The sequence below is a fragment of the Trichomonascus vanleenenianus genome (assembly GCF_965637985.1).
Source record: "Trichomonascus vanleenenianus strain CLIB 3782 genome assembly, contig: TRVA0_023S, whole genome shotgun sequence".
Classification (NCBI taxonomy): domain Eukaryota; kingdom Fungi; phylum Ascomycota; class Dipodascomycetes; order Dipodascales; family Trichomonascaceae; genus Blastobotrys; species Blastobotrys vanleenenianus.
Window position 1 is genome coordinate 46,466 of NW_027481864.1, and position 15,692 is coordinate 62,157.

Sequence of the window (15,692 nt, forward strand, 5' to 3'; positions counted from 1 at the left end):
AGTGTAAATAAATAGACTGTATGTAAAAATACGATATCGCCTGCAATTTTACTGGTCTTCGCTAGACTCCCCTACTGTAATTCCCCTGATTGGAAAGATTGGCCCCATTGGCCGCCGCACTGGTACACTTTCTAAAAAAGGGTCTTCTCTCGGCGTACATCTGAGCACCTGATCCCCAGCAGGTTTGTGTTACAACTGTTTCACCTATCCGCGTCTAAGGTTTCAAACCTAAATATAAGCGTCCATTCCAACCCGGCCATCATCCGTTCCATTAAAACACACAATTGGGGATCAGAAGCCATGAAAAATGCGGAGGACTCTATTCGTATTGTCTGTGGCAAACAGGCCAAGACCCAAAACTCTGGTTATCAACCCATAAAGCGTGGAACACCGGGATGTACGCTGCATCTAGATGCCGCCCCTTAAATCGACTGTAAAAGTAAATACGCACCACGTAGATTGGATTTTTCAGCCAGAGCTTACCCGGCCACCCACAGTACGCGAGCCTAAAGGGTACCAACCTTAACCTGCCCCAGCATTATACTTGGCTGCTGCTGCTTCTAAAAAAGAACAGAACACCACTTGTTTCTTTCTTCTTTTCCCCATTGTACCGAGTGTCTGTGCATGCGTGTGTCGTCGTTCGTTCAAACATCCGCTTTGCATCTGAATTTTCTGCGTCCTTTTTAATTCCCTCCTAAGGAATATTGTGGGCCGTGCTTTTTTTTTTTAGCACACGTCGCTACCTACTGCTTGGGTAAGGTTTGAGATCTTCTTCTCCCCTTTTTTGTTCTAAGATCTTGTCACCTTCGCTTTGACTTTTGCTATCACTTTGACTTTTTTTTAATAGCTGAGCTGTGAGGCTTCGTGGTTTCGTCATTGTATATTGGTAGAGTACTACTATTACAGAAGCCCACTGGATCCAGTTCACTTGTAAAAAAAAAAAACTAAGAAGGCTCGTCCTTCAATTTGTGTGGTATATTGCGCATCTTTTGATTGGTAAGTAAAGACCTGTCAACTAACCCCCGATCTATAATAAACTAACCGTGTTTAGTATCATACATAATTCAAGATGGATATTCCACCGCTGTCTAATGCTCCGCTCCAGATATCAACCTCGGCGTTGATCTCGACCCTCCACCAAACCTTCACCAACACTCAATACCGTGCATTGCGGATCGACTCCACCTCGGTTCTCTACTTGGGCCCAAACATCGAAGAGGCGTTCATCTCAACTCTCTGGGAACACGCCTATAAACGTGCCGAAGATCAAGCTTTGCTTATCACGTAAGTCACCCCCCCATCTCCTCCAAACTACTCATCTCTTCCAAATCACACGAGTGTAGCAAGAGCTAACAATATAGTCCGACCCATGCTGCGTCAACGACGGTGTTCTTTTCGGCCGTCTCTGCATTCCCCAACGCTAACCCCGCCGTTGGTCAAGCACTGAACGTCCTAACGCCTTTCCTCACTGCATTGACCCCGAAAAACATATCCACCCGCTACCACAATGGCATAGCGGTCTATTTCTCCCTCAATTCCAAGGGCGACGTTGTATCATCGCGCATTTCCCTGCCAGAAGAGCCCTTCACCTCGCTCGATCAACTTATCCGCTTGCCCTCCGAGGCCGGAAACCGAGTGTTTGACGTGTTTTACCACCTGCTGCTGGCAGAGTCTGAAAGAGCCGAGCATCTGTCGCTCAAACAACCCGACCAGTACGACCTGCTCAAGCGATCGGGCACCTACAGCCTCCCCGAATGGGTCGCATTCTCCGACGACTACGCTCTCGCCAAGGACTGGAGTGACGGTCTGCGACAATGCGGCATCAAAGGAGCTTCTCTACGAGGTCTCCTGGCTACCCTCTCTGGCATCCTGCTGCTTGGAAACGAATCGAGCCAGGAGGATCAGGAAGAAGGCTGCGCCCTGCTGGGCATTGACCCAAACCTGCTCAAAACCCACTCTGTAGAGCAGCTGATCACTTCGGCCTACACCTGTCTGGTTGAAAACGTGGCCGCCGAGCTCAACCACTTCCTCTCTGCATTTGACCTCAAGACACACGACTCCGCGGAAAAGAAGGACGAAGATGGCATCTCCGAGATTGAAGACGATCCTAATGAAGTCATTGCCGTGGTTTCCGTAGTTGAGTGCTCATCCAACTCGAAGCAAACCATTCTCAAGAACGTGTTTGATAACTCGACAGGCATCAACAGCGAACTGCGGGAGGACGGCATTGCCCTACCAAAAACGCCCTCCAACGTTAGCCGTGCCCTCAGGACAATGTCAACCATGTCTACGGGATCGGGCTCTATGACGCTTGGCTCGGCTCGACCGACGTCAAAAATCTTCGACAGCTTCATTCCAAACTTCCGGGGCCACCTCGACGCCGATGTTTCGTACCTCGCCAAAATCAGAGAGCCGACTGAAGCCAACCGGCCAGAACTGCTGTCCATTGAGGACCTGGCCGCCAGTAGCCGTATCTGGAATGTTTTGAATCTTGCCGCCTGTGCTACAGCGGAGGACCAGGCTCGGGATGTGTGGTCGTCTAGTCTTGTGTCTTCTGAAATCCGCGAGTTCTTTGTCACTGAATGGGCTACCAAGCGACGCCTGATTGACTTCACTGCTGATTTTGGTCTCGAAGAGTTCCTGGAGCGGTTCAGCCCCGTGTTGCCGCCAAATGTCGGGTTCTACGAGCTCGAGGCGTGGGCCCGGGGCGAGCGAAACTGGGCTCCCCAGGAGTTCTTCTGCGGATCTTCGCGCGTGTGGCTTGCCGAGCACATTTGGCATGAACTTGAGTATTCTCTGCAGGCCTTGGATGAGCCCCAGATGGATCCATTTGCCTCTAACGGCATGCCCTTGATGGCGGCTACTACCCCGGGTGCTCACACTGACTATGATTCCGTACAGTATCCTCCGGAGGAGTACAGCGCGAGCCACTATGACGGCCAATCCAATCGTCTTTTGGGCGATTACCAGGGCCAGCCACAATTGCATCAACCGAATCACGCGGGAATGGGTGGTAGTTCACCGTCTATCGTTACTACGGGTACCGGCGGAGCCACAGCCGCAGCCGCGGCCGCAGCAGCTGCTGCTGCTATCGGTGCTGGTGGCGTTGTCGGTGGTCAAATGGCAGGGAATGTCCCTAACCAGTCAATGTCCGGTGTAACACTAGGGGCAAATAACGACCCTTACTCCAATGACAAGCAGATACCTCCCCCGGGCAGCAACATGCATGGTCATATATATAACGACAGTGATGACGAAGACGACAATCCGTTTAACGAGGATATGATGCAGAAGTTTAAGAATGATGTCGAATTGAATGGCGGACAACGCAATGCCAAGGTCGAAGTGGTCCAGATGGACCGGCAAAGAAAGGTATGGGTGTGGTTTGTATGGCTGCTCACGTTCTGGATCCCAAGCCCTTTCTTGCGCTTCATTCTGGGCATGAAGCGATCGGACGTTCGAATGGCCTGGAGAGAAAAGCTTGTTATCTGCTTCATTATCACTCTCATCAACGCCGCTATCATTTTTTACATGATCTTCCTTGGCAAATTCATTTGTCCGGATTACGACAAGGTATGGAGTCTGAAGCAGGTTGGCACGCACATGGGTGAAAACGACTTCTACGTGGCAATCCATGGCAGCGTCTACGATATAACCAAGTTCTATCGACAACAGCATTCCGATATCGCCATCAAAACCACTTCTGCCACGATGTTAGAATTTGCGGGTCAGGATTTGACTGGCTATTTCCCACCGCCGCTCTACATTGCTTGCCCTGGGTTGGTCAATGACTACCAGGTACAACTCACTCTGAACAGCACCCAGTTTCCTCTTTCTGAGGGCATGCACGTCTCTGGAAATAACAGTGCGTATATCCAGTCGGCACTCTACAAGGAGAGTTGGTACAAGAGCACTTTCCAACCGAAAATCAAGCAATACTATATAGGACGAGTTGTGACGACAAAGGGAGATGTCAAGAAGGGCCCGGAGAGCAATGACAACCTTTACTGGGGTATCATTGATGGCCACGTTTATGATATTTCTGCATACATGGCAACAGTTGCAAATATGGATCCATCAGTGAACCCGATTTTCAAAAAGTGGAACTTCTTTGACGATAAGATTGTAAATCTTTTCCAGAACTACAACGGCCTGGATATCACAGAGGAGTTTTATGGCCCCGATATCGATCCAACTCTCCGTGCCAATACCCTCGAGTGCCTGAAGAATGCATTCGACGCTGGAGACGTTGATTTCCGAAACTCTCCACGATGTCAGGTGGCCAATTATATTCTTTTGATTATGGCCGGGATTCTGACCTCTGTAACGGTTGTCAAGTTCCTCGCATCTCTTCGGTTCGGCGGTAAAAAGAACCCTTCGCCCCAGAATAAGTTTGTTGTTTGTCAGATTCCGGCATATACCGAGTCGGAAGATGATTTGCGGCTGGCCATTGACTCGCTGACCTCCTTGAAGTACCCCAACAAGCAGAAGCTTTTGTTTGTCATTTGTGATGGTATGATTGTTGGTAGCGGTAATGACAGACCTACGCCGAGAATCGTGCTTGACCTGTTTGGTGTCGACGACAAGGTTGATCCACAGGCCAAGGCTTATTTGGCCATTGGCGAAGGATCGAACCGCCTTAACTACGGCAAAGTCTACTCTGGCTTGTATGAACACGAAGGTAACCTTGTGCCATACATTGTCGTGGTTAAGGTCGGAAGACCTAATGAGACGCGACGACCAGGCAATCGAGGTAAGCGAGACTCCCAGATCATGCTTATGAACTTCTTCAATCACGTGCATTACCAGGCACCAATGTCCCCTCTTGAGCTGGAGATCTTCCATCATATGAATAACATCATCGGTGTTGATCCAGAGTTGTATGAGTACCTCTTTATGGTCGATGCCGATACTTCCGTCTCGGATGATGCTTTGACTCGGCTGGTCGCTGTGTGCACGAATGATTCGAAGATTGCTGGTACGTGCGGTGAAACCTCTTTGCAGAATGAAGAAAAATCGTGGGCCACTATGATTCAGGTTTACGAATACTTCATTTCGCACCACCTTACCAAGGCGTTTGAGTCTCTGTTTGGTACTGTTACTTGTTTGCCAGGTTGTTTCTCGCTTTACCGGTTGAGAACAGCCAAGAAGTCTAAACCATTGATCATCTCCAACGAGGTTATCAAGGAGTATTCGGTCTGTCACGTTGATACTTTGCACAAGAAAAATCTATTCTCGCTCGGTGAGGATCGATACTTGACGACACTGATTACGAAGCATTTCCCGAAGATGAAACTGACTTTTGTACCCGATGCTAATGCCCAGACAGCTGCGCCAGAGGAATTCAAGGTTTTGCTTTCGCAGCGACGACGATGGATCAACTCTACTGTTCATAACCTGACTGAGTTGTTGCGGATCAACAATATGTGCGGCTTCTGCTGTTTCGGCATGCGAGGTGTCGTGTTCATTGACCTCGTTGGTACAGTAATGCTGCCGTCGGTTGTCGTGTATCTCGGCTATCTTATCTATAAGATTGCAGCACACGATGGTCCCTTGCCGCTGATCTCCATTATCCTCATTGCTGCCGTTTACGGTCTGCAAGCGCTTGTTTTCATCTTGCGACGGCAGTGGCAGCACATTGGATGGATGATCATTTATGTGGCAGCCTATCCTATCCATTCGTTTTTGCTTCCAATCTACTCTTTCTGGAATATGGACAACTTCAGCTGGGGTAACACCCGTATCGTCGTTGGAGAAAAGGGTGGTAAGCAGCTGGTTTCGATTGATGATGAAGGATTTGATCCGTCCAGTGTTGAAATGGAAACCTGGCGATCGTACGCCATCCGAAGCGGGCTGCGTGGTGCCGAGCGAAGTATTATCTTTGACGATAGGAAGGGCAGACTCGTTAATCAGGTGTACGACGATGGCGAGCTTGGGTACGATATGCAAGAGTTTGGTCCAGGAACTCGACGACAAACTCTTTTCGACGCCGATCAGATGTCTCGAATGGATGGCAGCCAGTCTGTCTACTCGGAAGCACGGACTCGGTCATACAGCACTTTCACTATGGATACGCCATTCAATGCAAGCAGAGGGTCGCTGCTCGGTGGAGGAACCCAGTATTCTCAGTCGCGGCTCTCTATGGCGCACCCTATGCCTTCCATGCCTTCTCGGCTCTCTATGGCGCCATCTGCCACCAACTTCATGCCGCCTAGTGAGGGTCTTCATGCCGAGTTGTATGATGAATCGCGGGATGCCCAGATTAGCGAGACAATTCGCCAGGTTCTTGCAACTGCAGACTTTGAGAACATGACCAAGCGACAGCTCCGCGAAAAGGTTGAGGATATCATGGGTGTTAGATTCCCGCCTGACAAGGTTCCTCTTGTTGATGGTCTTATTGACGATGAGCTTGAGAAGTTTGATGAGGACGAAGATGAGGAGGAGGCGGAGCCAATTGGCAAGCGCTACTCAACTGGTTCTTCACAGCGCCTGTCGCTGATAGATATCAATCCTGGGCAGATTCGACAAGTCTCTCAGATTGGAAATGACGAGGAGACGGGTGGATCCATGCCGAGTTTGCCGGCCTCGCCAAACGAACAACACCAATCGCCACGATCACCGCCACCACCTCCACACGATTAGAAAATAGGATAAGCTGGGAATTGTATGGGATTTTTTATTTGGTTAGCATTAGCATAATTTATTTGAGATTTATACTTTTTTAAAATCCATACGTTGGAAAAAAAGAAGGTCAACAGTTGACAAGGACGGGAGGAAGTTAGAGCTTTGGCAATTGCGAAGTACAGACCACTACATTTCTTATTAGGCCATTAAGAAATCCCTAGAAACCGCCAATTCGCTGGAATGGCTCTCTTCGGTTCTATCTAGCTTGCCGCACGGATACTGTTGAATCATGGTCTCAGCCGTGTGCATCGTGCACAGCCGTACACATACAGCCGCGGACGTCTCCAAGTCTTGCACAGCCGTTCAAACAAGTGCCCCAATGATGCCGCCTTATCTCTAGGTAGAGCCTGATTTGAACTACACTCCGTCTCTTTCGAAAACCCATTTAGTACTGGTACACAGCATTGACAGGATATATTAGATATTGGTAATCGTATCAATTTGTGATTATCACCAGCAATATACATATTCTGCGTCTTGCTATGCTGTTAAATGATTAGCTTCTCTAGGTTACCCGGTTGTCTACAGTACTGTACCATAGAACGTAATAATGATGCCTCACGTAATAAGGAAAGGGAAAAGAGTACGCTGATAGAGCGATCGGTCGTTAGAGCAATAAAGTCGAGGCTAATATAGCTGACACAAGCATAAGGTTGCTCCAACAAACAGGTTCAGCATCGTTCTTGGTACTACTGCCGCTGCTGCTAGTACTACTATCGCTGTTGGTATTTTTGATATTAACCTTTTTGTCGGATGAATCGTAAGTACCGTTGATAAAGATTTGGCGATATGTCCTCGAGCACTGGATTATAACGTATCGTGAATCCGGGTAGGATGAAAATAGTGTATGGAAATTGGCTAGATAATTCTGCAAGGAACTGCTGCTTGGTTCGTTGCAGGTGCACTTTCCTTGAGAAGAATTCGGGCAGAAGCAAGTTACCCGGTATGCCGTATTATTTATTGATGTATTGTAAGAATATCTGTAGACTGTTGTAGCGCCCCAGCTAGACGAGTTGAAGTACTCGGCCAGGCCGCCTGTGGTGATATGCGATGGCTTCAATCCACTGGAAGAGCTGTCCCCGGACTTGAATGGGTCGGTTGCCCCGCCTATGTAAACTTCAAGCGAACTAGCATGGCAGAATGAAGCCCAGAAAAGAAGAAGAAAGGTGGCCCAGAGCATACCCACAGTCGCACTATGCGAGAAATGTGAAATGCAGGTGAATCTAAGGGTTATTTATTGGTTTGCATTTTTCTTCTGTATAAGGTACATTCGATGCAGCAATGCTGCGTAATAGTACAACTCAATTGGTACGAGGCATTTTTTTTTTTGAAGCAAGCGACTAATCAGTGTCAAACATCCCTACTGACACAGACTTGAATAGGGTACGAGGAGGGTCTATCATTTTTGCCGTGGCAGTTGTATTCTGTGACATTAACGGATTGGCTTCCCCTATTTTTGTGTGCCTTTAATTTTTGGTAAATCTTCAAAGGAAATTTAGCATACAATGTAGCCATTTCTTTGGCTGTGCGAACAAGTCATGTTCGGCGTCGCCAAAGCGAACCGCATCGATCGGCAACCTCGCACCGCCTTAGCTCCACACCCCACACTCCGGAGGCTTTGTACCTGCGGTATGCCCATTTGAGGATCTGTCGAGCCCCAGTGTATGTAGTCCAGACGTTCGCCTCACCCGATGTGCTGAGCCACACAATAGGTACGTATTGGCTGAGCAAGACAAAAAAGCTACAAAGAAGCAAGACATCCCGGAGGCTTTGCCGTTGAGCTGTACATCCCCATGTTTCTGGCGTTGAATTGTATATTTACCTATGATATCACACCAAACTTGATCTTACCGCCTTAACTGCAGTGAAAATATTCTACCGCGAATAATGTATCTATATGTGGTACAACGGGTTGCATGTCTGGTGGCTACACATGGCCGTTAATAACTCAGTGCGGCTGTAACTAACTTGGAGTAGTTCTCCTAACAATTGTGTTTTCTGTAACTGACTTGGAGTATTTCTCCCAACAGCCGTGTTTTCTTGACGACAAATCCTCATGGGACGCCTCGTTACAGAAATTATGAGTGTTTGCTCGAGGAATCGAGCATGTTAACAATTTACAGCAGTACTACTCCTGCACTTATGCCATTGAGCTGCGCATCCCCCTGTTTATGGTGTTGAGCTATGATTTATAGGAAACATATGATATCATGCCAAGCTGTTCTTTGACCTCCGTGAAATATTCTACCATAAATAACGCGGTACAAGTTTCATGTCTGGTTACTCTATCTTGCGACTGCTGTAAGGAATACTCGCTGCGGCTGTTACTAACTTGGAGTATCCATCCCAACTACAGAGTTCTCTGTAACTAATCTGGAGTACCGATATTTCTCCCAGCAACACTGTTTTCTGTGACGACAAATCCTCTTGGGACGCCTCGTTACAGAAGTTATAACAGTGTTTGCTACAGCTTCGTCGAGGAATGTTAACAATTGCATCAGTTCTACTGTAAGTTGTTGACGTGTAAAAAGCTCCTCGCTAGACGACGTTGTAGCACGAAACAGTACAGCACGTCTTTCATGCATGCAACGGCTAACAAGTATGGAATCACAAGTACGGGGGACGTGTCACACTTGCCACGTTGCAATGCATGATGGATCAATTAACGCGTATACTGCACAGCATCCAGAGTGGCCCCTTAAATGAGCAACGCATCATCACATCGCAGGTACATCTGACCCCACTTGTCGAACCCATACGTTTAATACTGGTAAGGAATAACCTCTATTATAAAAAATACAATATCATACAACCGGTACTACTGTATTATATGACATGAGTGCTGGAGATATCTCTAACACGCAGGATACTTATCCGTATTGAAATCGCCCCATAGACCCCGAAACAAAATGATGGCACCAGTATTTTTCACTAAAAGTGGTTCGACATTCCATTTCAGCATAGCATAGCCCTCTAATCACGGTATAATGCTCTAAACAGATATGAATAAGCAACGATGAACAAAAGATCACCAAGTGTCCACCTAAATATCGATGCCATTACAGCAATATTCGTGAATAACGGATTGACGGATTAAATAGAGATCCTGAAGTCTATCCGCTGATTCGGCCCGGGCACCGGGCTGATTGATAAGATCAACGTGGCCGCACGGATCTCCGTGCTACGGGGAGGTTAAACGACGAAAACGATAACTCCTGTGCGCGCGCACGCACTATGGCAATCCACCACCGGCATGAGCTGATCCTAGCTCTGGCCCGACCCACGCTACAGTAAAAAGAGTTTGAATGGAATTGGATCCGTCGGTTGACTTCATTAATGCTAATAATATACTGTTATTGTCCCGGGGACCCGGGGAGAAAGCCCCATTCCAGGGAGGATGACCTCGAAAAAGAGAGACTTGCTGGTCAATCCTGTCTCTGGTGTCGTACGTATACGAGCGCCGAACGGGTTCCACAGCCGCAGCGGTGGGCCCACGAAATTAACGAATTCGGGAAAATCGGATGGAGATAATCAGAGGAGGGGCTAAAACACACAGAAATTTCAGGGCACGAAAAAAATAAGACGTTTTGTATAAAAATTCAGGAGTCGCCCATCTCGACCCGAATATTGGTGCAGTCTTTCTTTTATTAAATCTTGGAGCATTTTGTTTCTTTCCTTCTTTATATTAGAGCAGAGAGAGGGTAGAAGGAGTGTATTCCTTGGAGGCTTCCATTTGAAATCAGAGAGATATTTAAAAAAATACAATGGATCTCGTGCTGGAGGTAGCAGACTATTATCTGCTGGATAAGGCCTATGCCAAGGTCCTACCAGCCTCGGGCCCGGTGGATATTCCAGCGGTGCTCAATACCACTGTTTATAAAGGGTTTGCCGGGCTCATTGACTTTGAGAGCTTCTCCGAGGAGGCTGCCTACGGTGCCCCCTACCTATTCCCGGCAAACGAATTCACCTACGCTTCAGCCCTGCTGAGAGATAGCATTGTGCGCCAGACCGTCTCTATGTTCCTCGTGGCGGTGGTGTTTGCGTACATTGTGTACTTTGGTGCAGCCATTTTCAGCTACTACGTGGTATTTGACCAGGAGAACTTCAAGCACCCCAAGATGCTCAAGAACCAGGTTGTCCTCGAAATTAAGCAGGCGTGTTCGGCCATTCCGGTCATGACCGCCCTCACTGTTCCGTGGTTCGTTCTCGAGCTCCGGGGCCACTCCAAGCTGTACTGGAACCCTTACGAGTATGGCCAGGCTTATTTGGTTCTTCAGTTTGTGCTCTACATCATGTTCACTGATATGTGCATCTACTTCATTCACCGGTGGCTCCATTGGCCCAGTGTGTACAAGCATTTGCACAAGCCGCACCACAAGTGGATTGTTCCTACGCCGTTTGCGTCGTTTGCGTTCCACCCGGTTGACGGCTATGCCCAGTCGCTGCCATACCACGTGTTCCCCTTCATCTTCCCGCTCCACAAGCTGTCGTATCTTGTGCTGTTTGCGTTTGTGACGATCTGGACCGTCATGATCCACGACGGCGAGTATATGGCCAACAACCCGGTCGTTAACGGCTCGGCGTGCCACACCATCCACCACTTGTACTTCAACTACAATTACGGCCAGTACACGACTCTGTGGGACCGATTGGGCGGCTCTCACCGAACTCCTGACAAGGAGCTGTTTGACAGGAACACCAAGATGTCCACCTCCACTTGGAAGAAGCAGTCCAAGCAGATGGAGGAGATCAAGAAGGTTGTCGAGGGCGACTCGGACGACCGAGTTTACCTCAACGAAAAGAAGGAGAAATAATCTCCTTCATCTACTATCCACTCACCCAATCTCTCCTTTTGAAAAAAGGATGAAACTGTATATTTATCTCAATATGTTGGCTAATCGAAAACCTCGCCACATTCTCACGTATACTACTCTATATCGGTTAATGTTAATATCTAGGACAATTGACTTGGGGGCCAGCCCCCAAACCCCCGTAGCTCCGCTTCGCGGAGGTCATTGGTTATAATGAATGCAAAAAATGGCTGTAATATGCTTCTTAACTAGATTATTAATCCATTCAGACATTCGTTGCGTTACACGTAATCAGGCTTAGACTAGCAGGGCTTTCAGAGGGGAGTCATAGCCGATCTTGGTTGTTTCCTACACGATACTTTTTTTATAATTAGTGCAATCATCAGATAGCGGCTATGAAAGATTTAGACTTTGATCTCTTCAACTGCAATAACCATGGCAAAAAACAGCCTCCAAAGCGGTATTCGTGGTAGAAAGCTCCATTTGCAATAGGGCTATTACAAGCAATTGTTTGATGCTCTGAGCTAAGAGCTTTGCAAATTTCAACCGGCATTCCCCTCTCGTGCATTCTCAAATGGATCTTCAATGTCACAGACACATCTAATCTTGGAATTTCAAAGCGGACATGCAGCTAACAATCAAGGTATGTGCAATCCATGATATCCTACAAGCTTCTACGAATTGAAGTGACTATGAAATGCAGGGAAAGAGTACTTCAGGTAGCTTACCACCGCTGCGGTAAGTGTACGAAATATTAGTTTCCGTCGCACTGCGCTATATGTTCTTCCTATTCATTATCTCGACCACAATTCAATTACCATTTACATTAATAGTATACCTACATAACTTAGTACCGTAGCACCCCACGTTAGAACGAATGGGAGTTTGTAGTGATGTTTAACGTCTGATGATGAGTATCGCTATAATACCCCTGGCAAATCCTGATAAAATAAAGATTTATCGTACCGGGTGAATGAATTACGTGCGTATTAGCATTACTTCAATCATTGACAGTAACAGGTTGCTTCCAATGGCCTGGTAATGTAGTACACATCCTATGGATCTCAATGGGCTAAGGCTCCAATGAACACGGGTTATTACCAAAGTTGACTACATCAGCCTAAATCTCCGCGAAGCGGAGCTATGGGAGCTCGAGGGCTGGCCCTCGAATAAACTCTGTGGCTATTACTAATGGTTGCCAGGGCGTCGCCATAGTGGGCTCCTCCGATAACGTGAAAAATTCGTGCTGGGATATACCGAAGCAAATGTAGATCTGGGTCTTTGCGTCATGCAAGTATTGCATCATCTGGGGGAGAGAAAGGGCCTCTTCCTTCCGAGAAATTCCATTTTAAAGGGTTTTTTCACGCGTTCGATTCTGGTTTTGCAGAAGGAAAAAAGAGAAAAATGCTTCGATACACTGCTCGGTTTGCCTCGCGACGGGTCTCCCCCGCCATGGTTCGATTCAATTCGAGCTTTGCGGCTGATAAGCAGCCGCGGGTCCGGATCGGGTCCGTTGCACCAAACTTCAAGGCGGTCACGACCCAGGGCGACATTGACTTCCACGACTTCATTGGCGACTCGTGGACCATTCTGTTCTCGCACCCGGCCGACTTCACGCCGGTGTGTACCACCGAGCTGGGTGCTTTCGCCGCTCTCAAGGACGAGTTCACCAAGCGAAACACCAAGTTGATTGGGCTCAGCTCGGACCCAATTGAGTCCCACCACGAGTGGGTGAAGGACATTGAGGAGGCTGCCACCCAGGGCAAGAAGTTTGACTTCCCAGTCATTGCCGATGCCGACCGAAAGATTGCGTACTTGTACGATATGGTTGACGAGGAAGGGTTCAAGAACCTTGCCAAGGGGCCGGTCTTCACCATTCGAAACGTCTTCATCATTGATCCAGCCAAGAAGGTGCGACTCTTCATGGTGTACCCAGCCTCTACTGGCCGAAACACCGCCGAGGTCCTGCGAGTGCTTGATGCGCTTCAGCTGACTGACCGAACCGGTCTGGTCACTCCAGTCGACTGGACCAAGGGCCAGGACGTCATTGTGCCACCAAGCGTAAAGACTGCTGATGCCGAGGCCAAGTACGGCAAGGAGAATGTCCGGGAGGTCAAGAGCTACCTGCGATACACGCCTGAGCCAAAGGAGGAGCCACTCAAGAGCTCGTTTGCTCCAACCGGGTCCAAGTATGTGCCATTAATGATTGGCGGTGCCGTTGCGTTTGTTTTGCTTAGCGGTGGCGACTCCAAGAAGGAGAACTCTTTGGTGGAGGATTTGAAGAACGTTATTGGCAAGTAAGTATGCAATTGTGTAGCTCAATGGCGGTCTAATTGTTTATCTCTTTTTTTTTCGTAGAGTTTTGGAAGGGAAGGAAGTTGATGTGAGAAAAGAGCTCAAGACTGGCGATAGGCTGACTGAACAGCAATGGGACGAACTTATGAAGCGAATTGAACAGAGCAAGGAGTACCACGGGTGGCAGGACGAAAAGAGCTCCAGTCATAATGAACAGAGCTCCAATCATAATAAGAAGGGCAAATCATGATAAGACAGAAGGATGAAAAGGATTAATTACGACAGTGCCTCGAGAAGACCGGTCACGAAAGAACTTCGAGAAGGCCGATCACGACAGAGCCTCGAGATAACTGTATTATAATGGAATATTATAATGCGACTAACATAAAAAACAACAATACAGCACGGATTGATTTATTGATTGGTTGGTTGGTTGGTTGGTTGTTGATTGATTGATTGGTTGGATGATTGGTTGATTGATTGATCGATTGATCGATTGATTGATTGGTTGATTGATTGGTTGGATGATTGATTGATTTATTGATCGGATGATTGATTGATTGATAGCTCGATTGGTTGATTGATTGCTTGTTTAATCGATAGCATGGCTACTCGTACCTCGGTGACAGTTACAACACGGATAGAAGATAGACATCGCCATGGTTACTCTGTTCGAAAAAACCCCGGAGGCAGCGCAGGGGAATTGAACTCGCCTCCTACCGACTGTTTCCTCTCAACATTGCCAAGCGGCGATTTTTCCTGGCCCTCGCTCGCTATGCTCTGTCGCCGCCTGTACTCTGCATTCTGCCTTATGCTCTCTCGTCTCTCAGCAGCCGTTCTCTCCTCTGTGAGACGGTCGATAGAGAAACAGCTCATCACTGAACCCATTGTATTTCAGCAAAAAAAGAACGCGTTTGGTAGAAGGCCAAAGGAAAAAAAAATAACAACAATCGTTTAAACTGCTGATGAAAGTTTAAATTCAGAAGTCAAAAAAAAACAAGCTACAAAAGACAAAAATGTACCATGCCACTGGTAGAGCGTGCATTAGCGAGATCTTCAATGCACAGGGATGGCACGAGGGTTGCGTCTACATGTAGTGCTTCTAGAGATTCAGTCACATGGCTTTATGCTGGAAGAATATGGACTTGGCAGCGATAATAGCAAACTCTCTCGCGCTTCTGCACCAATGATATCGAATTCTCGCTGACTCGAATCGCCATGATTCACGTAACGTGTGTCCCGTTTCACAGACATATATTCTTTGTTGGCAACAACCTTTTAATCCTAATCCCCTCAAATGTCTCTGGGGTTGTGTCTGCATAGCCCTTGCATATTTGAGACCTTACCCCGGATTTCGAGTACCCAAGCACGCCTTAAAGCCCCCTGTATTCTACTGTCCGGGGTATCTTCTGGATGGGTTTATAGGCCTAGGGAACTCGTATTTTATTATTTGCTCTTGTCATGTGTCAATACGGAGGAGGCTGGGCCATAGTTGGTACCGGCAATCAAAACCAGGACCTTTAATATGCCTTTTGCTACCGGTAACTATTTCAAGCTTTTGAGATAGTGCCTGTGTAATGTTCTACCCATATTACTTGTAGACAATGCATTTTAAGCTTAGAATTTTCGGTATAAAGGTCGATCAATATTGGATTGTGCGGCTGTCTTATTTATTCGGGCGTTTGAATATGCGCTGTAAGTACACGTATCATGGTGGTACAGCCTGTATTGCAGGAGTATATCTGGGTAATGACAAATTATTAGCGGAACTAGCCCCTTACTTGAGTATTACCCTTGCTTTAACATTTGTATGTATCATCACATCTGGCTGTTGTGGGGGGACGTTGGAGAGAAAGAACACAAGCCACTAGTTTGAGACTAGTGATAAAGATAAGACTACAA

At 47.5% G+C, this 15,692-nt stretch overlaps 4 protein-coding genes across 4 annotated transcripts; 3 read left to right on the top strand and 1 right to left on the bottom strand.

Annotated features, from left to right (window-relative positions):
- Positions 1-287: 287 nt before the first annotated feature.
- TRVA0_023S00496 (uncharacterized protein) lies at positions 288-6,642 on the top strand (the record flags this gene model as incomplete). Its single annotated transcript, XM_076685252.1, has 3 exons — positions 288-996; positions 1,052-1,284; positions 1,362-6,642. Exons 2-3 carry the CDS (start codon positions 1,070-1,072, stop codon positions 6,640-6,642), a joined length of 5,496 nt encoding a protein of 1,831 aa, XP_076540452.1. The 5' UTR covers positions 288-996; positions 1,052-1,069.
- A 649-nt stretch (positions 6,643-7,291) lies between these two features.
- Positions 7,292-7,864, bottom strand: TRVA0_023S00518 (uncharacterized protein; the record flags this gene model as incomplete). Its single annotated transcript, XM_076685253.1, has 1 exon — positions 7,292-7,864. The coding sequence occupies one exon, from the start codon at positions 7,862-7,864 to the stop codon at positions 7,292-7,294; it is 573 nt and encodes a 190-aa protein (XP_076540453.1).
- A 2,584-nt stretch (positions 7,865-10,448) lies between these two features.
- On the top strand, positions 10,449-11,498 carry ERG3 (C-5 sterol desaturase; the record flags this gene model as incomplete). The annotated part of the gene is made up of 1 exon (XM_076685254.1): positions 10,449-11,498. The coding sequence occupies one exon, from the start codon at positions 10,449-10,451 to the stop codon at positions 11,496-11,498; it is 1,050 nt and encodes a 349-aa protein (XP_076540454.1).
- Positions 11,499-12,899: 1,401 nt separating this feature from the next.
- PRX1 (peroxiredoxin Prx1p, mitochondrial) lies at positions 12,900-14,040 on the top strand (the record flags this gene model as incomplete). Its single annotated transcript, XM_076685255.1, has 2 exons — positions 12,900-13,792; positions 13,854-14,040. 2 exons carry the CDS (start codon positions 12,900-12,902, stop codon positions 14,038-14,040), a joined length of 1,080 nt encoding a protein of 359 aa, XP_076540455.1.
- Between the last annotated feature and the right edge of the window lie 1,652 nt (positions 14,041-15,692).